The sequence below is a fragment of the Seriola aureovittata genome, chromosome 12 (assembly GCF_021018895.1).
Source record: "Seriola aureovittata isolate HTS-2021-v1 ecotype China chromosome 12, ASM2101889v1, whole genome shotgun sequence".
Lineage (NCBI taxonomy): Eukaryota > Metazoa > Chordata > Actinopteri > Carangiformes > Carangidae > Seriola > Seriola aureovittata.
Window position 1 is genome coordinate 6,528,107 of NC_079375.1, and position 21,903 is coordinate 6,550,009.

General features: G+C 39.9%; 2 protein-coding genes across 5 annotated transcripts; both read right to left on the minus strand.

Annotated features, from left to right (window-relative positions):
- Positions 1-384: 384 nt before the first annotated feature.
- On the minus strand, positions 385-7,379 carry LOC130178456 (uncharacterized). Its single transcript, XM_056390704.1, has 6 exons — positions 6,955-7,379; positions 3,422-3,730; positions 3,040-3,330; positions 2,856-2,939; positions 1,320-1,363; positions 385-911 (listed from the first exon to the last, which is right to left on the minus strand). Exons 1-6 carry the CDS (start codon positions 7,136-7,138, stop codon positions 678-680), a joined length of 1,146 nt encoding a protein of 381 aa, XP_056246679.1. The 5' UTR covers positions 7,139-7,379; the 3' UTR covers positions 385-677.
- A 1,904-nt stretch (positions 7,380-9,283) lies between these two features.
- Positions 9,284-21,148, minus strand: LOC130178455 (ATP-sensitive inward rectifier potassium channel 10). 4 transcript variants are annotated; one of them, XM_056390699.1, is made up of 6 exons: positions 20,857-21,148; positions 14,484-14,826; positions 13,552-13,763; positions 13,098-13,229; positions 12,806-12,983; positions 9,284-12,444 (listed from the first exon to the last, which is right to left on the minus strand). In XM_056390699.1, the coding sequence occupies exons 2-6, from the start codon at positions 14,824-14,826 to the stop codon at positions 12,047-12,049; spliced, it is 1,263 nt and encodes a 420-aa protein (XP_056246674.1). In that variant the 5' UTR covers positions 20,857-21,148; the 3' UTR covers positions 9,284-12,046. The 4 variants fall into 4 exon arrangements, with proteins under 4 accessions (XP_056246674.1, XP_056246677.1, XP_056246676.1 ...); XM_056390702.1 differs by having other exon boundaries at positions 14,484-14,794; positions 20,857-21,147; XM_056390701.1 differs by lacking the exon at positions 20,857-21,148 and adding an exon at positions 18,676-18,823 and having other exon boundaries at positions 14,484-14,794.
- Between the last annotated feature and the right edge of the window lie 755 nt (positions 21,149-21,903).

Below are 21,903 nucleotides of genomic sequence, written 5' to 3' on the forward strand. Positions count from 1 at the left end.
ATCCAAAAATATGACATTCAAGTCTCTTTTCTCTGTCTTGGCTGCCTGAATCTGATGCCAAATCATGCTAGTGTGCTCTAAACATCCTGCGAACCCTGGTATTCCTGCCTTCTGTACTGCAGTATCAATTAAGCTATTCCTTTCTAAATAACTAGTTAATCTCCGTGCGACTATGCTAAAGAAGAACAACTGTAGATTCAAATACAGGTACATACTATTTACTGACAAAATTGTAATGGTCAAATCACAATCTTTTCCTAAACCTAGTGATCAAGCCATGACCTCTTGGTTCAGTCTGATGATTTATTACTGTAAGCTAACCATGACAACCGAGCTCGCCGACGTATAGGGCGCTATATCAGGAGACACTCCTGTGGGTCGTATCAGAGGGTTGAAAAAAATGACCATATGGTTGTTCAGGTGGGAGGACTGGTTGAGTTACAGACTCTCTCTCTTCCTCGCTACACTCATATTTGCATCTCAAAACACACAATGAACAAATAATTATTTATTTTTTATATATAATTGATTTATTTTGTGATAGCGCACACACACACACACACACACACACACACACACACACACACACACACATGTATTTACATATATACACACACACACATATATATGTACCCTGGCTGAGCCAAAATGCAGTCTAAGCATCCAGCGGTATAGTCCTATATCATCGTTTCATCAGCTCTAGGCGTTGTTTTCTTGGGGGGGGGTCTGGGGTTGGACTTGTTAGCTCTGTTAACTTCAGCATACACAGTCTCTGGCAAGTTGGTGGTTTTGGTCTTAGTGGATTCCACAGGTGTGCTGTGAAACTTCACCAACGCATAGGTGGAGGTTGGAGAACAACCTGGAGCATCTTCTGTAGGACTCTGACTCTGAGTTTGTGCTGGACTGATGCTCTAGGAAGAAAAATCACACAGTCTTGTTAGAAAACACATAAATCCAAACCTCCACGTTTGGGTAGATATAAACAGCAACATGTACATGTGTCAGGTGCTGCAGGAACACACAGCAGGATCAGCGACAGCAGACTGGGTGAAGCAGTTAGTGTAGCAAGGAGGCGGATGGATTTCAGATAGACCGCCTTGTCCTGAATATACAGTTGGAGTTAAAGTGGATAAATTAAGGGTGGATTTCTGTTGCACTTGAACTAACACAAAGCTCTTAATTTTGAACTCATTTCTTTTTTTCACCTCCTCCTTAAAATCAGGTTTCCATCATTAAATTATTCACAATGTGAAATTCTGTTCCTCAGTTTGACTGGCAAAGTTGGACGAGATTTTTTTAAAACAAAACTTGACGCTTACCTGAGGAACTTCATATACTGTATTTTGGCGGTTCTTTCTTCTACCTGTAGGTCAGTCATAAAAACATATGTTGATTTCCTTAAAATTTACATTTCCCTCAGAAGTTAAAGTCTCTTGTTTTTCCTCATTTCTTTTTTTCTTCTCTTTTTGTAATAAAGAAAGGAAATATTTAGAGCAGTCAAAGTGATTTTCATTGTTTTTTGGAAACGTGCAAAATGTCTTCCCTGTGAGTCGGCTCATTTCTGTGACAAGGATGCCAGGTCAGCAACTTGTTTTTGAAGCTTGTATCGTGTGTAGTATAGTGTGTGTTTGTTGGTAGAGGCTGAGAAGAAGCACAGCGGCCTGATATAATGCTATCACACCACTCAGCATCTGAAATGACTGACCTTGACTTTCTCTGGTGCGTTTTTGAACTGTTCAAACTGCCTCAGCCCATGAGCTACTGTCACTATGTTAGTAAAGCCACTTTTTCAAAGACAGGATCAGCACAGGATTTTTACATTGACTCATCTGGTTTTTATCCAAAGTGACTCACAGGTGAGGGACAACACTAAAGCTTCAGTGCAGCAGGAAACCAAGTACTACATCTGTTCAGTAACTCAAAGTGCAACAAGATCAGGTAAACGAGTGCACCGAAAGTGTACGTGCTAGTTAGGCCTGTTAGGGTGTCAGAGGAGGAGGAGGTGTTCTCCGTAGAGATGAGTCAAAGAGATTCTTGAAGATAGAGAGGGATGCACCTGCTCTGATACTTTTCATTTTACTAATTCATTTAACTGTTCAGTAAACATTCAAATCAATTTCTGACTAATTACGTCCCTAAATGGTTTTTAAAACCTTCATATTATTGAATTTTATTAAATATTTTTGGTCTAAAGGTAAGGAAAGGAAATGTGTAGTGGAATGAAAGTTAAATGAATCTGACATTATTTAGTATTAATAAACAAACAATGGTGCTATAAAGCTAGAAACACCATCCTGATTCAGGTGAGTAAGATTTATTCAGGCAGCAGACGGGTGTGTAAAATTTAAGATGGAAAGAGTTTAGAAAAGAAGGGAAAGATAAACTGTCAAATGCTCATCAAGCTGACACATCATTAAACCCACGTCTATCTTACTCTCAGGTTCAGTGCATCTGTCATTTAAAGAAATATGCTATTCATGAAAATGTTATTTATTAGTAGTAGCCTTTTTGTTACTCAATAACAATTCAATCAGTGACCACACTGGGGTCAGGAGTTGGCTTTTTTCAGCTTGTAAAAGGAGGCATTACAGAACTCAAAATGATCATCTAAAAAATGTTTAATGTAAATCACCTAAACCACTTTTTTCAGACTTAAGAAAGTCACTTTTACACAGCAGATCTATGTAGAAAAAATATATATGAATTTTAACTGGACTTGAATCATTCTGATTCTGATGCCTAATATAGAGGTTTGGGGTATGAAGATTATGCTCTGCTGCAATGCTGGATTTCCATGTATTTGCTAAATAATAACCAGATTTTTACTGCATTATTCTTTTCACACTGAGACTTACATGTTATGTAAAGGACAGAGCAAAGGATAACAACCACAATCCCAGCAGTAGTGCCAATCAGAATACTCCTGGCTGCATTAGAAACTGTAAAGAAAAAACAAGAACTTTATCAGAGATGTCGACACAGTGCATGATTGCAGTTTTAATTTCACAATCTCTTATCGTTTACATCTTTCAGTCTTACCACCAGTCTTTAGAGGGCAGATATTCCGAATGTTTGTCATGTTCTTCTTCCAGCTGACCTGGTTGCTATGGTTACAGATGATTGAGTCCTTCAACAGGTGGACATGGAGAGAAGCACCAAGGGTTGTGACCTTTGACCTCTCTCCTCCCTCCTGACTGCAGGTTTGGTTGTCACATGTAAAGGTGCTGTTGATGTGATGTGAGTCTTGTGTGCTGCAGGTCACAGTGAGGCTACAGGAGTCTGAGCTGTTAGACACAGAGTCTACTGTCATGGCAACTGGAGACACTGGATCTGAGGGGGAAAGTTTACATGAAGCGTTTTAGAAACATGGCAGCAGATTGTCTCTGTCAGTGTCTCTGTCAGTGGATGTTAACAAACCTACCTTGAACTGTGACGCTGTATCCAGCTGGTGTTTTATCTCCTTGAGTCCCTGTCACTCGTGCAGTATAAACTCCACTGTCTGCCTCTTGTAGATTCTTCAGTTTCACAGAGAAATTTTTCACAGAAGCCTCAACCCTTCCAGTGTAAACATCAGAGACAATTGGTTCTCTACCAGGTGGAAATGAAACTAAAGTGTTACTTCCATTGACTTTCCATTGAAAAATAAAAAAATCCTCAGGTACATCCTCCATGACCTCCAGCAGTAAATCCTTCCCCTTCTGCACAAATACAGGACTCACAGCACTGGAGCCTGTAAAACAACAAACACATGATACAACAGAAATCACAGACAGTACATGGTTCTTTGGTAAATACTGAATGCTACTCCATTTCTATTCTTCATGTCTGACACTTCAGTTGAAAATGATGAAGCATCTTCATCTGATCATGGTTAAATAAGGGTTGGGAAATGTAGAGGAGTGTAACAGGTGAAACTGACCCTGATGACAGTAACATGTTACTCATACTCTTTATTTTTCTTTTCACCACTGCAGAGTCTGTCCATTCAATTCTGTCTTCTGAAAAAACTCTCTCACCGACATTACTGTTGTTACTTACTTGTTTATACATTCATTTCAGAAAGGAATGAATAAATGGTTGTCTCATTTATGTTTTTGTTGCAGAGTACATATTTCTAGCAGAGTGCCACATGAGATCTGTTGTAGATGAATTGAATACTTAATTTGTACATACATATATACTATATGTACATAAGTACTAAGCATTTGCACATTCATGCATACTATTATGCATATACATACATATATACATGCTTATACACAAGGAGTTTTTTAAATCGAAAACAACTGGACTAGGTTATTTGATGATGTCATCATCATCCTTGTGAACGCCCACAAGAGGTTAAATACCTGGGTCTCCACACCAGAAAGTAGGACCAGTCCTAGCCTGGTCAGATGCGTACATGAACTGATGAAGCCTCTTGGATGAGAGGTGAAACGTCTTCCCAGACAAATAACCTAGTCCAGTTGTTTTCGATTTAAAAAACTCCTTTAGGATACTATGACCTGGACAAATGAGAATATACACAGGCTTATGCATATACACACATACAGTTATACATGTACATACATACATGCATACACATGAATGAGGGTACATGTGTGTGAGAATGCATGTATGTGTGTGCTTGAGTACATAGATATACATAGACGCCACATTGGTCGCTTCAGTTGCTGTGATACATCAACGTCGCCACCGTATTGGACCGAGCAAAACTGCCCCGTAAAGAAATAGGAATAAACGGAGCATCTGCAGGTTTTCTGGATAAAAAGCTCTATAACGTTTACACTGTATTTCTCAACCAATTTCAATTAGTCTTTTTATATTCAAGGGTTTATCATCTACTTGGAGTAAAAATAAAAGTTTGGTCACCAATTAATTGGAGTCTTAGGTTTTACTCATTGCAAATGTTAGGTTTAGGTGAAAATTGAAATCCGTTAAGAAATATAAACGTTATAATGCTTTTTATGCAGAAAACTGCAGCTCCTCCATTTACTTGTGCTTGTTAACAGGGCAGTCTTCTCTGGATCAATTTGGCATTGACGTACAATCCAGCGGCCAATGCAGCATCTATTTATATATGTCTATGCTTAAGTATGTATGTATCCACCACACTTGGAAGTTGCTACCAGTTCGTGGCACACAACCACCAATAAACATAAAAAAAGGAGTTAAGACACAGGTGGAGGCAAAATGCATTATGGCGGTCAACAATGCAGCTCAGGCTGAAGCTGTCTCTTTGCTGCAGATAAATAAATAAATTCATTTTACAATGTGCTACTTTGGCTCCGGTGCAGCTGCCTGTCCCTGTCTGTAGTCAGTAGTCTTACAATGTCTGCCATCCTCGCCTTATCATTACAGAGGAGAAGAAAATGGACTCACCCACAAGGACTTTCCCAATAGATGACAAAGAAAACCAATCTACTCATCATAGAGCTGCTGCTGACCTATTAAGTATTATATTTAGCAGGCCAATTTAGTACACATTTATTTCCTTTAACTAAAACACAGGTGAAATCGCCTGATCACAGTAATGTAAAATCCAAGTGAGCTCCCTCACATTTCAGATTTCACTCTACATCTCGAATCACTACATAGAACTGAATTTACTGTGCTCTTTTTTCCAACTTCAATAAATGAGGTAAAATTTAAAAATTGTGTTTTGTATGTAGAATGAGCACAATAATATGCTGAGCTGAACACATCATAACCAATCAAAGATATTTAATTGATGATGTGATAGACTGCTCATCAGTATTAATACAGCAATGCCTTCTGGAAAGTGTCCATCATAGGGATAGAAACAAATGAAATATGAATGATACTCTAGTCTTTCTTTGATTTGCACAAAATACAGATGCTGCTTCTTCCATGAACTGCTACATTGCAGTTAAAAAACTATATCACAAGTACCGTCAATGAAGAGAGTAGTGTGTATAAATGTTCGCTCAGCCTTCACCCCTCACAATAGGTAAGAAACAGGAAGACTGTTGAACCACGGATATGTTGTAACAAGAGTTTAACAGAAGCAAATACAGCGATAAGGAGGAAGAAGTGAGATGTGAGAAGATCTTTCAAAAGAGACTTCATTAGTTTTCTAATGAGTTCTTCATTGTAGATTTAGATTTACAGTTTAGCAACAGGGTCATTCGTTATCTTTAGCTAATCGCTGTCAGAAATTGCTTCGCTGTCAATAAACTCTTTCAGGAAGTTAGAGTCAAAAATCAAATAGAGAAGCTTTTAGAAACCTGGTGGCAGTTTACATTCAGTAATTAAAAACTATTACTTGGTGGATATAATAGACTGGTTCTGGACCTCTGAATCACCATCCCCATTTCCGATGCGCTCAAAGATTTGATAGTATTCAAGTTTTACTAGTTTTTGGCCAACAAAATCAATCAATCAATTCAAGCATTTCAATAAAATTAAACAGCTAGAATCTAAAGATCTAAAGATCTAAACAGATATTATCTAGAGTAAATGGTAAACGATGTATTGAAATTCAAAGCCAAAAGTAAAGGAACTAGAATTGAGGAGAAGAACTCAAAGATGCCTAACCCGCTGAATTTGTAACTTTAATAACATGAAAGGTATAGGAAAGGTTTTTACATTTGTGTCTGGATCCACATCTTCGTCAAAGTGCAGATAATATTGAATAATCATGTGGCTTATCGTCGTCATCAATCAGGAAACAATTATGAAAACCTAAATTTTAGTCTATTAGTAATAACTGACATAACTATGTATCTAGGTATATCTCATTAAATTGTATAGTTTTAGATTATTAGAATCACTATTGAAGTAATTTACAACAAGACAACATTTTTCAATATATATCAATTAATTTGTTCTGATGAAACATTAATTCACATTTCCTCCTGAAAACATGCTGTGATTCTTTTATCCAACTTACTTAAACAACACAAAAACATAACAAAAAAATTAACTTTTTACCTTGTGTGTGAAATGAATACAGCAGAAAAACGGAAAAGAGAAGTACGAGAGCCATTCTGCGGAATGTGTCATATGAGGAAGTGGTGCGACTATTTGAGCACTGCCTGTGTTCTGGCTCTGTACTGTGAACAGCTCTTTTTGAAATTACTTCTGCAAAATAAACAATTCCAATTTTCCAGAACATCCACCAGCTTCACCTGAAGTTAATCAGACCCTGCTCTACTTTGCCGGTACTTTTAGCAGAAACCCATGTTCACAATGTTAACATAGCGACATTTTAGAAATGTTGAGGCAATACAGATACATTACAGTCCTATCTGTGAGCATAGCGATGCGGTGACAGTAGGCCTCAATTACAGCTGGGTCTGACGAAATAAAGGTGCATCTCAATAAATTACAATATCATGGAAAAGTTCATTTATTTCAGTAATTCAATTCAAAAAGTGAAACTCATATATTATATAGACTCATGACACACAGAGTGAAATATTTCAAGCCTTTATTTCTTTTCATTTTGATGATTATGGCTTACAGCTAATGAAAACCCAAAATTCAGTATCTCAGAAAATTAGAATATTGTGAAAAAGTTCAATACTGTAGACCCATGGTGTCACAGTCTCATCAGCTAATTAACTCAAAACACCTGCAAATGTTTCCTTAGCCTTTAAATGGTCATGGTCCTTTAAATACATGAAAAAAGTATGTTCATGTATATGCACTCAATACTTGGTCAGGGCGCCTTTTGCATGAATTACTGCATCAATGTGGCGTGGCGTGGAGGCGATCAGCCTGTGGCACTGCTGAGGTGTTATGGAAGCCCAGATTTCTTTGACGGCTGCCTTCAGCTCGTCTGCATTGTTGGGTCTGGTGTCTCTCATCCTCCTCTTGACAATACCCCATAGATTCTCTATGGGGTTCAGGTCAGGCGAGTTTGCTGGCCAATCAAGCACAGTGATACCATGGTCATTAAACCAGGTATTGGTACTTTTGGCAGTGTGGGCAGGTGCCAAGTCCTGCTGGAAAATGAAATCAGCATCTCCATAAAGCTTGTCAGCAGAAAGAAACATGAAGTGCTCTAAAAATCCCCTGGTAGACGGCTGCGTTGACTTTGGACTTGATAAAACACAGTGGACCAACACCAGCAGATGACATGACATCACTGACAGTGATGATTTGACACTGACAAATGAAATGCAAAATTTACTTCCATCTGAAAAGAGGACTTTGGACCACTGAGCAACAGTCCAGTCCTTTTTCTCCTTAGCCCAGGTAAGACGCTGCTGACGTTGTCTCTGGTTCAGGAGAGGCTTGGCAGGCCCATGTCCTGGATACGTCACCTGTGGCTCTCGATTACTCCAGCCTCAGTCCACTCCACGTGAATCTCCCCCAAATTCTTGAATAGCCTTTGCTTCACAATCCTCTCAAGGCTGCGGTTATCCCTGTTGCTTGGGCACCTTTTTCTACCACAATTTTTCCTTCCACTCAACTTTCTATGAATATGCTACAGCACTCTGTGAACAGCCAGCTTCTTTTGCAATGACCTTTTGTGGATTACCCTTCTTGTGGAGGGTGTCAATGACTGTCTCCTGGACAACTGTCAAGTCAGCAGTCTTCCCCATGAATGTGTAGCCTACTGAACCAGACTGAGAGACCATTTAAAGGTTCAGGAAACCTTTGCAGGTGTTTTGAGTTAATTAGCTGATGAGACTGTGACACCATGGGTCTACAATATTGAACTTTTTCACAATATTCAAATTTTCTGAGATACTGAATTTTGGGTTTTCATTAGCTGTAGGCCATAATCATCAAAATGAAAAGAAATAAAGGCTTGAAATATTTCATTCTGTGTGTAATGAATCTATATAAGATACGAGTTTCACTTTTTGAATTGAATTACTGAAATAAATGAACTTTTCCATGATATCGTAATTTACTGAGATGCACCTGTACATTGTTGAATGTTAGTTGAATGTTCAACAATGATTAGTGAAGTGTCACAAATACTCTGTGGACTCTCTGTAGGCGGACTATCCAATGTTTATTTATTTCCCAATTCAGAAATGTGACAGCACTTCCTTTTTTTGGACCAACCTGATCAACATCATTTTTTTTTTTTTTTTTTTACCTCAAGTTTGTCGTGAGTATTTGCAGCACGTGTTGTCAAGTTGGTGAAGATGTTTTCTAAATTTGCTTGGGTTTTGTCTATTTGCTTGAGTTGCAGTGCGTTGGGCTCTCAGGGCCACTGTAGTAATTAGTTTATTCATGTGTCATTCCTCTTCCTGCTCTCCAAGCAGGAAACTATCTTTAGTAAAAGATGTGAAACAAAATATGACCTTTAATAAATCATCATTAGCTTTATTTAATCACTTTTTAGAGAGAACCGTCTCATTCGATCTCTCCAGCTGCACTTTTAAACACTAATAACACTCCACAGCTTGATGTTAAGAAAATGTTACAATTACATGCAATTTCCAACATATTCATGTCCATCACAGAACCATCATTGTCATGCGTTTGCATCAGAATTATCTGTGATTTACAGCATCACTTAACACTGTCATCTCTCAGCACTCACCTCTGGTGTAGTCATCTTACAAGTCCTCTTCATGTACTTGTGGTCTAGACTGAAAAAAGGGGGTGGGGGTGTTTCAACAAAAGGCCTGTATTTCATTTGACACAGTTAAAAACTTGAAAACCACAGGGTCGTCTGCACACAGAGAGGAGAGCTTCTTTAACATTTTAAGTAAAATTACCAAATGGGCATTTACATCCCTGCATGTACAGTAGCTGTTTGTGATTATCTAAAGACATTATCTCATTTGTCAGTTTGCTTAAAGCCACTGAGAGAGAGAAACAGCAATTCTAATTAGCTTTGTAGGAAGGAAGCTGTTTTAGTTTCTTCTATAAGTGCTTCAAATTCAATGATATTCAATATGTAAGTGCTTCTAGTGGTGCTAAAAATCTATCCCGCTATGGTAAGGTCACAAAAATACATAGGCAGCTAACCTTCCTAAGGTGCAAACGTACATCATGTACATAAAGTGCTAACTTTCTGTTTTGAAACAGCAGTAACAGTCACACACAAGAAATGCTCAAACCAAAACCTCCAACTAAAAGAGATACAGTGTACAGAGCACCTTAAACACAGTATATTCACTCTGTTTGTCTACATTTTAGTTGTAGTGCTACATTAGTGTAACATAATCCCCGGTGCTCAGTTGTGCATGCATTACCATGTACAACACACATCAGTACTGCTGCTCTACGCAACAGGAAGGATAAAAATACCATGTTGAGAGGAAATGTGGGCTGGGGACTTTGTGAGATAAACCGACTCATTGGTGTGTCAAGTGTAACATTTACTATGCCGAAACTCAAAGTCATATGACCTTTTTAAATTAAATATGTGCGTACTGTAGTACATATGCATTATGTGTGTATTAACCATACATTTACATGTATGTTAGAGGAGGTATAGCAGAAGAGTCTACCTTTATATACCAAAGTGTCTGTGGGTGTTTCCTGCTGACTTTATCACACATCACCCCCATACCGCTCTACCCTTCATACACTGGAAAATATACACTCATAATGTCTCGCACTTTTTTGTGTGCAAGTTTTTCTCTTTGTGATTTGGTACTTTGTACTCTGGAGAGAACTAATTAGAGTTTTGTTTTGTTTCAACCCTGCCTCCTGAGAAATGACTTTTTTATACAACTGAACTGCAACACCAAATATGCTTTGTAGGAAACATAATCACTGGCTGGATTAGGTTCGACATGTAACATATTTTTTCAATGAATACCTGGGGGACGTTTGCAAAACTTTTTGCATTTTTCTCGGTTACTCAGAGACTATTTGGACTAGACCAACTAATATGATGATAAACTTAGCCTTCATCAGTCTGCTACTTACCTGAACTATTTAAAGATGATTATATATGACATATCATTCACAATATTTATTTGAAATTAAGAATTTAGATCTGAATTCTTGCAACATGGATCAGGGATGGTTGCATGAAATTTTACGAATTAACGTTTGCATTTTGTCTCAATTACTGTAGTATTCTGAAAGTATGCATTGTTTTACAGTATTTAGTGATAATTATCAAAGAAAGGTTATTGGGTTTTGTTTTGCATAGAACATTGGCCTACCTTGAGTTAAAATAGGCACAATTTATCTAATTTATTGCTTATGGTGAAAATAACAGGCGAATATGTAAGACCATGAGAGGCTAACAAAATAATTCTCAATATACCTTGTTTGTATTTTAAAATGAATGATTATTGCTGCATCTTTTGTGCTACGGGACAAAATTAGCCACATACATTGCCTGGAAATATTGAAAAATACTGTTGTATGGTCTGTTTTGCTGTGTTCTGTTTTTCAATAAGGGTTAGGGTTAGGTGCAGTATGAGTGTCGTCCTTCTAGCACGTTTCTGATTGGATGAATAAGACTTGTTGCAACCGTCGCCTGTTGCAACCGTTTCCAATATGATAATTTGGTGGATAACAGATACATTGTCTGTGACTGTGTGATACTTTAAGTATCAAAGTATTTGAGACTTTCTGAACACATTAACAACATATCCATAATAAAAACAGAGTCAAACCACAATTAATTTTGTACACGTATTTGCTGTTGCAGTTTAGTTGTATAGAAATGTAGTTTTTAGGAGATAGGATTTCTGTATGAATAAATAATCCAACTATTTTTTGTTTGTTATAAAAGTATACAGTAGATTCACACTCGCCACACAAATGTAAGTAGTAGTGGCAGTTAGGTAGTGTTTTATGCCATCATGTAATGCAGTCAACCCTGTGTAAAACATGTATTATCCCAGCAGATGTATGACAATGACAAATTTTAAGCTGACCATACAGGAGTTCATTGTCTTCCATATTTGCTTTCTGCATCAAGTGGCGCTACTGAGAACCAAACATCTTTCTGATATAAGTTCAAAACAGTCTAAAAAAGACAGTGTCCAAAGCTGCTTTGATGTTTCACTGATTCACTGTTGACTCTGAACTTGTCTCCTGCGAGTTGCTCTCCACGAAATGCTCCCTTCTCAACCAGTCAACCGTTTGTTCACACGTTGCTGATGCGAACGCTGAGGGGAGTTTCTCTGACCCGGCCACGGTCCTCCCCTCGCTCCCTGTAGCTCTGCTCCAGGCGAATCTTCTCCGGGTCGGCGGACACTTCCGGCACAGTCCCACCCCCGTTGCTCTGGTACCCATGCTGAGGGCTGGCTGGTTTGAAGATGGGTGTGGTCTTTGTCTTGGCCACTTTGTCGAAGAAGGCAAAGTCCGCTACATATTTACCTGACGGGGAAAGGGAGACTACGGGGGGAAACTCGTAGCCCCAGAGGATCTCGTCAGGCAGGTAGGAGGTGCGGACCTGGCAGGTGGCAGAAGTCGGCTCCACTGTAGCGCTCATGATCACCAGCAGCTCAAAGTCAGCCAATTCTGGATCTGTCCAGCCCCCACCTGGCAGAGGCACATGAGACTGTTGTCATGTGACCACTACTAGAGGTTATCGTTCACTTTCACACAGTTTCTCCTCATATAAACTCATGGTCTTGAATACAGTTTTATACATGAAAACCTCCTCCACCTCCACACACACGGACACTTGCCTCATAAAGTGATAAATGTGGATTTCAAAAAGGCACAAAATTAGATGAACCGAGCCCCCCTAGTTCCAATGTCAGAAAGGTGCCGGGGGGAGGGGAGGGGGTCTCCAAACACAAATACTTTGAAGCCTATCAACGCCTCTAATCAAAAGATTGAACACACAAAACACCTTACCACCATTCACTAAACTTCCTGCCCTAACCACCAAACGTACCCTTGGCTGCCCAGGCTCGCAGGGGGCTGTTGTCATCGATGACGTGGTAGAAGGTGAGGGGCAGGATGAGGAAGGGGCTGTCGCTGGAAGTGTCCACTTGGAAGGGCACGTTCCTCTGGTCCAGACGAACCGTCTCGCCTTCCTTGGTCAGAGACGTCTGGAGCAGTTTCCCAGTCACCTGGAGAAAAACAATGTTCACAAGGTGGTTTTTGCTTCACAAACTGTTCAAACACAAGGAATCTGATATCTGATCCCCTGTACTTCATTTCTCTCTATATCTATTCACATTTACCTGACACCCAAGCAGGAGACTCTTGCGCATGTTGGCCACCCTGATCATCAGGCAGGGTCGACCTTCATGGGTCGACACCACAGCGTGTTGACTAAACTTTACCGTCTCCCCTCGCTTTTTTGGCCGAGCAACCTGAGCGGAGAAAGCTTGTTAACCTCTGGTTTCAGTTTGATGATCTTTGATAAGATCAGTGTAAGTGTCTCACCCTCAACACAGAAACAGATGAATGCAGCACGGCAGGGGATTGCATATAGTTGTGTGTGAGTTATTTAAGGTAGGAAACACACTTGTTTGACCTGACAATGCTTTAGAAAATGTACTTTATATTTTCTTTTATACTCTGCAGCAATTTGTATGATTATGAAAATTACATGGATGTATAGTAAACATACAGTATGAGGCGGCCCTGTCTTTGCACTGTAAAGAGAGACACAACCCTTTTATTATTGGCTACCTTGGCCAGGAAGGTACCAGTGATGAAGATCTCCAGCAGCATGGTGAGGACCAGCTGGACGATGAGGAGGATGATGGCAGCAGGGCATTCTTCAGTTATACAGCGAAAACCATAGCCAATAGTTGTCTGGGACTCCAGGGAGAAGAGGAAAGCCCCCGTCAGGGTCTGCATCTGCAGCACACAGGGTGTGTGGTTTGATGGAGGGTCGAACTCTGGAGAAACACGTTGAGAAGGGAACAAAAGCTCATTCCTGTTAGTCTAAAAATATATGTTAACATTACAGATAACTGCACAAGGCCCCGAAGGCCAAGTTATATATATATATATATATATAATTTCTTTTTTTTTTTTGCCAGGATGTGGCAGAAGCTTTTTTATCTGAACAAACAACCCCCAAGAGGCAAGTTTTTTTTAACCTAAGTATCTAACAGATCATAATGGATTTGATATAATTTCCACTATCAAACTGCAAAGGCTGGAAACTTGACATTAGAGGAAGAGAGAGAGGAGCAGGTGTCTTTTTGAAGATATGAAATCATTTCCTGCTGTCACTAACGTTTAATATTATCAGGGTTATATTCAGATCAAGATGAAGCTCAGAGGACACAAGAAAACACCAACATCTACAGCTCTTTACAGCACTGCTAGAAATAACACACCCTCAACAGTCACTCTTTCGCTATGAGTCATTTGCTTCAGACCAGTGCACAGGCGGGAAAAAAGGTCATCTTTACGAGAGGTGTTTTGAAGTTTCTCGATGATTCGGTTAAAGGTCCACCCCAACAATCTTTGCTCTCACAGAAAAAGCCCCTATGGAAACTTTGAAGGGAGGACTGTGGATCATCTAGGCTGAACCCAAATGTTTTTTCTGGGAGGACACATTAAACTGCACACTAACCCGGGACATGTTTAAAGTCCCCGTCCCCTCTCACCCAGCAGATCTCCGTGCACCAGCGCCACCAGGTACCACAGCACTCCAAACAGGAACCAGGTCCCTGCGAACGTGCCTGTGAACAGAAATAACTTGTAGCGCCACTGCATGTCCAGAAATGTTGTCCAGAGGTCACGCATGTACAGAGCACTCCGCCCGCTGACGTGCTCGATTCGCACGTTGCTGCGCCCATCCTTGGACAGAACACGCCTCCTCTTCCTCAGAGTCCCGCCCCCACCGGATATGCCACCCAGCAAGGGTTTTAAAACGTCCGTCTGTGTCTGAGAGTGGCAAACCTTCTGAGGGGAGGAGCTACGAGAGGAAGGAGGTGTGGCAGACGTCATCTAGTGAATGACAAAAAAAGATTTAAGTTAGGTGATTTCTATAATTGTTTTCTTTAAATGGCCAGTGTTATTAACAGGCTCATTACCTTTGCCAAGGAGGTTATGTTTGTTTTGCTTGTTTGTTTCTTTTGTTTCTTTTGTTATGCAAACTGAGCGACTTTCTTTAATGTGGCGAGATGTGCAATTTTTCAGCACTTTCATCAATTTCTCAGGAAATTATCTTTGGATCTTGATGTAAAAAAAAAAAATATATATATATATATATATATAGACATATTTATGATATGAATCTGGGACTTTGTACAATTTGGTATCAGATCCAGATAATAATCTGAATCTGACAGACATGTGTTGGATTGTTTGGCCTTGGCGGAGGTATGCAGATTAGTTTGGGAGGTCTTTATTTTTATAAAAATAAATAGACACATCTTACAACATGCAACACATCAGTGTGACCTGACAATGACTGTGCTGACTTTCTGTTTCATTCAGGAAAAGATAGAAACTTCCAATAATGACAGCATGCTTTGGTAATTTCCCCCTGCAGCCACCTGCTTTCTATCTCGGGGGCAAATTTATCCCAATTGAGCCTTGAAACCAAACCTGTGATTGTTTATGTTCAAAATATGTACCAAAATAAAAGAAAACACCTCGCAGACAAGTGAATATCAAACTGTTAATTCAAATTACAAAGCAGGAAACCACATGAACAAAACAAGCCAAAACAAACCTGAAAGGCCTTGTACACCCATGCAAGTGGAAGTTAAAATTTTACGGCGGAGATTTTGTGGAACTGTAGTGGGAGTTTCCCAATCACACTCATCACATTACATCAGACTCAACTTGACAGAATCTGAAAATAAATACTAAAAAAGTTGCGTTCGATCAGGATTTTTTCCCCTGGGATTGGGAGAAGATTTTACAAATATTTCTTGTAAGTTCACTGGCAGGTGTTCAGTCCTGGTACATAGTCCCCAGCGGAGGGATAACCATCCTGCGTGGATGTACTGTGTGTGTGGTTCTCAATCTATTGGCTCATGTCATTTTTTCAGAAGTGTTTCTGAAGACTGCAGATTTTAGGATTAAACTCAGTGCTGCAGTGTGGAGTCAGAAAATCAAAAGTGGTGGATCGAGTACAACCACCACAGCTGTTTCTAACACCCTGAGAGAACAGTCAATAGAGGCAAACAGCCTTAAAACATAGCTAGTTTGAGCGTTGTGGTCTCAGTATACTTAAAACAAATTAGGTGGAACCATATAAGGTGTTGTCCAATTATATCTGAAGGCAAAGGTCTCTATAGCTATGTCCCACACTCAAAAGCAGGGTCGAAAAAGTCAGTGTTCATGTCATGGTGTTGTAAACTGCTGTGACAGAGATGACTGTGAAAAAGTTCTTAATTTCACACCAGTGAAACATCTGTATTTTAGCTTTTGGAAATTCAGTGGAAAGATCATGAAAAGTGAAAGAAGTGACGTCTGCTACCAAGAAACCATCCTCTCATGGGAAATGAGCTGCTATGATTCTAGATGTGTGGAGTTTTTCAGTTGATTTCAACAGTTCTCTGTAACTAACAGTTGTTAGAGGAAGAACAAACATTTCCTCATAGGTATCGCTGTAGAAACACAAATATAAAGCAATTACAATGTGTGTAAACATCTACTTCTTTAGAATACGCAGCAAACAATAAGAGGACTTCCTCCCTCATGTTCTCAGAGTCTGCTGTGTTGCTCTAACATGAACCACTGGTTTGAGAACTGCTCAAAAAAACCAAAAGCAAAACCAATGACACTCTGCGGTAGGACAAAAGCAAGTGTGTGTCAGACCTGAATAATGTTTAAGAATTTCCCCTAACATATTCCCCTGACTTTCACTCCAGCACTTTAGTTTAGCAGCATGTTAGCATTATCACTGTGAGCCTGTTAGCATGTTAGCCATGCTGAAAGTTAGACGGAAGGTTTGTTTCACACTTGATTAAAGGATAAAGAATGGGAAGCCTGAACATCAACATTAAAAGCAATTCCTATTCAGATGATATTGTCATTATCTTTGTTGACAGATTGGGGAACTGAGATAATTTGATGATTATTTTTTAACCCTGTCATTTGTGTCATTTGTGAGTTCTCTCCACAAGACAAACTACATGCATCATTGTCTTCATGTAGAATAAATAAGCTACAAACTGCAAATCTTTGTTTTAAATGCTTTACGCTGTGGGATGTTGCTATGAATGTGTCCCCCTGTATCCACCTCTGTCACGCACAGACAGACAGTTACTGTATCTCCGCACACTTGACACGCTCACTTACGTCCAGCAGGGAGAGGGTGACCCACAAAAGAGGATGATAAGGAGGAGGGAAAGAGAAAAGAAAGAAGAGTAGAATTAAAATGAAGATGTGCTGCATTAACCCAAAAAACCCTTCACACAGAGTCTCATTTGTGAGCCCGGAGGAGAAACTTGAATGAGTCAATTAAGGTAAAAAAAAAAAAAAGAAAAAGAAAAAAAAAACTTTTATCAAGATAAAGTTTTTCCTTTTTAAAAAAAAAAAAGGCTTCACTGTTGGTTCTAACCATAGACGCTGAGTGTGGACAAAGAGTGAACTTCTGACTGGAAACTGGAGACGGCATTAAGAGTTTGGTAGGAAAAGGGCCAAAGTTGTTCTTTCTGAGAGCCCTGCTTGTTTTTCAGCCTGGTACTCACGTCTTGTGCAATCTTTCTGTCAGGTTTTTTTTTTTTTTGCTGCTTTACACTGAACTATATGGCCAAAAGTATTACACTTGAATGTGATAGTTGAATATCTTATTCCAGCCTCCACTGCTCTGATTTCCACTAGATTTTGGAGGCTGACGGCAGAGATTTAATCCCATTCAGCTACAAAAGCATTGGTAAAGACGAGCACTGAGGATGCACATTGTGCTGTGGTGGAGGAGGACCCGGATCCTTTACCGAAGTAAATGTAAATATACTTCATTACATGCGAAGGGCCTGCATTCAAAGTGTAAGCATTATCAACAAAATCCATCCATCCATTATCTATACCCCTTATCCTTACCGGGTCGCTGGGGGGGCTGGAGCCAATCCCAGCTGGCACTGGGTGAGGGCGGGCTACACCCTGGACATGTCACCAGTCCATCACAGGGATGACATATAGAGACAAACAACCAGTCACCCACATATTCACACCTATGGGCACTTTGGAGTCGCCAATTAACCTAAGTTCACGTCTTTGGGATGTAACAGGAAGCTGAAGTACCTAGACAGAACCCACGCAGGCACAGGCAGAACATGCAAACTCCACACAGAAAGGCCCCAGGCCCAGAACCCCAGATCCTTCTAGCTGTGAAGCGACGGTGCTAACCACTGCCTCACCACGCCGCCCTATCAATAAAATGCACTTAAATTATATATATAATATAGGTCAGATTATGGAAAGCAGCCCCGGACTACAAGCAAAGACTGTCTGTTTACTTTTGGCCATGTAGCGTAAATCAGAATAGCTACTCTGGGATTCTGATCATGTAATGTTATGTAATCAATCAGATTTAATTACATCACATGTGTGATTATGCAAGGGTGAGCCCCTCAAAAGCATCATAATCACAATGACACCATTGAAAACTTCACTCTTTCAACTCTGCATCACCCTCTCACCCAGTCCTCTGTATCAATCACACACGCACACACGCACACGCACACACGCACACACACACACACACACACACACACACACACACACACACACACACAACACACACACACTCACATGGCCTGGAAAAAACACAAATCCCACTACAGGCATATCAGATGAATAAGAATGGAGTAAATGAGAGTGAAGATATTTTTGACCAACCTCTCCAGTAGGATGTATTCCATCTCCATGGCAACACGACTGCCTTACTGTACAGCCCGGCCTCAGCAAACCGAATCCAACAACTGAGTCAAAACTTTTTCTTTTGCCAAACAAAAGAGCGCTCAATGTTTTCCTGATCTCTCTCTCCCTCTCCCTCTCCCTCTCTCTCTCTCTCTTTCTACTTTCCTCTTTCTCTCTCCTTCCTTCTCTCTCTCCTCTGTGTACACAGGAATGCTTTGTTTGGAGCTGAGATAAAAGAAACAAAAGACACCATTGACAAAAACGACTCTGTGCCCATCCATGTGTGTGTGTGTGTGTGTGTGTGTGTGTGTGTCTGTTTGCGTGTGTGTGTGTGAGATTATGTGAGAGTGGGCATTGCAATTACATGTGTATTTCTGCGTGTGTGTGGCTGTAGGCGTACATTTTGTATGTGTGTTTGTGTGCAATCATTTGAAAAAGAGTGTACAATTATATGTGCATTTGCGTGACTGTGTGTGTGTGTGTGTGTTTGTGAGAGAGATGAGTGAAAGGAAAAAACGAGAGAACGGAAGAGAGGAAGGGAGAGAGAAAGAGATCTGTGACAAAAGGCCCTCGTTAGTATTCTGGAGTGAGGAGTAATCCCCCTCCATCTCTCCCTCTCCGTCTCCCCCTCCCACACACACACACACACACACACACACACACACACACACACACACCACACACACACACACACACACACACACACACACACACACACACACACACACACACACACACACACACACACACACACACACACACACACACACCCTCTCAGTTTGTTTTGTTCTTACCTTCCTTAATATATCATTCTCTGTCTTTCCTTCATTTACATCAAATCATTTATTTATCAGCATAAACCAAATCACATTAGGCACCCAGATTCATTTAAAAAGAAGAGAAACTTAACTTCTCAAATTCTGTCTCTTAATGTGGAAACATTTTTTAAAAAGAAAATAATTCCCTCCTCCTTCCATTTCCTCATTTCCTTATCTTTTTCCTGCTGCTTTACTTAATTTCTACTGTCCATGAATCAGATTTCTTCCTGGTACCAGATCTAAAGCTGATAACGTGCAGTTTTAGCTGGAGGGTGGATAAGACTCTACTCACAACCCACTCACAGTCTAAACTTGCATAAATACATCATATCTTTCTAGAAATTAGGTGATTTGCCAAAAACTGTTATAAATGGAATAGAAAATGTACAAAAAGAAAACTAATATAAGTTAAGAGAGTATAAGGAACTCCTTGATTGATTTCATTTGAATATCCACAATCATTCAAGATAAAAAAAAACACAGAAAACACAGAAAAGCCTAAAGACTGATTTCCATCATTTTTCTCTACAACATCTCAGTGATAAAATAACTTTTTATTTGTGGTCATAGTGTCTCACTCTTTAGCAGCTAGAGAGCGCTAAATCAAAAAAAGTCTGCATTTACTAACCATTGCCCCCATCCAACTCATGTTTGTTTTCAATAAAGATTTTTTTATTTTTTAATCCATAGCTTTTAAAGCTTCATTTTTAACTTTAAAGCACTTAAAGATTTCATACCCTGTGTGTTTCACAGTGCCAGGATGAAAAGACGCTCTGAAATCAAATGCTCTGATTGGATGTGAACGCTGTGACCTGATATCTTAGTTTTCCATAAACTCGGCTTCATTACGATTCTGAGAGGCCAGATGTTTTCACATGTGGAGGTGAATCCTTTGAAATTTTGAAACCAATCGAATATGAATTAAACTGTAAGGATTCTTTAGAGGACTGCCTCAAAATTGAACTACCTAATTTTCATATGTAATTTACATTGTTTGGGTGCCACTTACTGTTGTATGCATTTGGAAAGTTGGAGAAATTAGAAATTCTTTGATTTCCTTTATGAGAATTTGTACAAATTGTTTATACAACCATTACCAATAGAAACAATGCAAAATAAATAAAGATGTAAATACATACATCAGTTGATAATAAATGAAACAGATGCACATTACACAGGTACAGTAGGAGCAAATGAGAAACTTACCTTCACTGTATGAGAAATGACAGGAATGCATCATTTCTTAATTTAAGAAACAAATCAGTTTTGTTGCCATGCAGTATATTTTATTTATTTATTTTAGTTATTTGCATTGCACTCTGTTGAGAAATAAATTGCTTACCTTTTCAGCAGGGATTGCAATCTAATTGACCCGTACAGAGAAGAGTTAGGAGCCCAGAGCCTCAGCCTTTCGTCCACATGTCTGCTTTGTTGTCATACGCATGCTCACAGGACACAACTGGGACTGTAAATCTGCAGGAAGAATAAGCTCAACAGCTTGCGTCCCTCGACATTGATACACCATTAAAGAGAATTATGGGTACAGTCATTGGCTCATCGGGCTCCTGTTTGTGACCCAAAGCCTGGTCTCACTGCTCGCAAATTCTTCCCAAAGGGACAGGACTTGGCTTTATAAGAGGCATCTCTCTCTCACTTTTACTCTTTCCCTCTGTCTCTCTCTCTCTCTCTCTCCCTCACTCCTGAATTCCTGTTGTGTCCTGCTAACGTCTGTGTAATTGCTGTAATAACTGATTGCCACCCCCCACCCCCACCCCCAAGACTCAATTCACTATCAGAATAACTCAAGTGACCACAAATGCATCATAATGGAGTCTTAAAAATAGGCCTGAAAAACAGGTTCAAAATATTGTTTTGTTTTGTGTTTTTTTCCAATCATGTTTTGTTGCATTTTGTTGTTGCATCACTCCCAACTATCACACACACAGATACATGCACATGTTTGGGGCATCACATGCACATTCTCCACAAATGCACTCTGGCACACGTGCACACACCAACAAACCACCCCCTGCAGCACACACACACACACACACACACACACACACACACACACACACACACACAAACACTCTTTTAGGGGGATCCACAGAGCCCTCTATTCATAACGTCTTTGCCCGGCATTTGCTGTGTCCAAGAGCGTCTGTACGGAGCGTCCTGTTAAGCTCAAACACATAAAGGGCCGCATCCGTGAGGTGAATACGACTCCTTACTCCGTCTCAGGAGAGGGTGACAAAGCATTATTTAATTGAAAGAGGGAGAGGTGGATGGACTTGATGAGGATGGTTGGTCAAATGTGCTGAAGAGCCTCTGTGAGTGTGCCCGGTTCAAAGTATTTTTGTATTGGTAAACAGTCATGTACCTGCATCAC

Excerpts from the sequence above, each read along its gene's own strand:
- LOC130178456 (XM_056390704.1), bottom strand. The coding sequence starts at position 7,138 with ATGTTCTGGAAAATTGGAATTGTTTATTTTGCAGAAGTAATTTCAAAA. Across the intron at positions 3,731-6,954 it reads GTATTCATTTCACACACAAG|GCTCCAGTGCTGTGAGTCCT; the intron begins GTAAAAAGTTAA and ends GTTGTTTTACAG. Across the intron at positions 3,331-3,421 it reads ATACAGCGTCACAGTTCAAG|ATCCAGTGTCTCCAGTTGCC; the intron begins GTAGGTTTGTTA and ends TTTCCCCCTCAG.
- LOC130178455 (XM_056390699.1), bottom strand. The coding sequence starts at position 14,826 with ATGACGTCTGCCACACCTCCTTCCTCTCGTAGCTCCTCCCCTCAGAAG. Across the intron at positions 13,764-14,483 it reads GGTGCACGGAGATCTGCTGG|AGTTCGACCCTCCATCAAAC; the intron begins GTGAGAGGGGAC and ends GTGTTTCTCCAG. Across the intron at positions 13,230-13,551 it reads CTGGTACCTTCCTGGCCAAG|GTTGCTCGGCCAAAAAAGCG; the intron begins GTAGCCAATAAT and ends TTCTCCGCTCAG.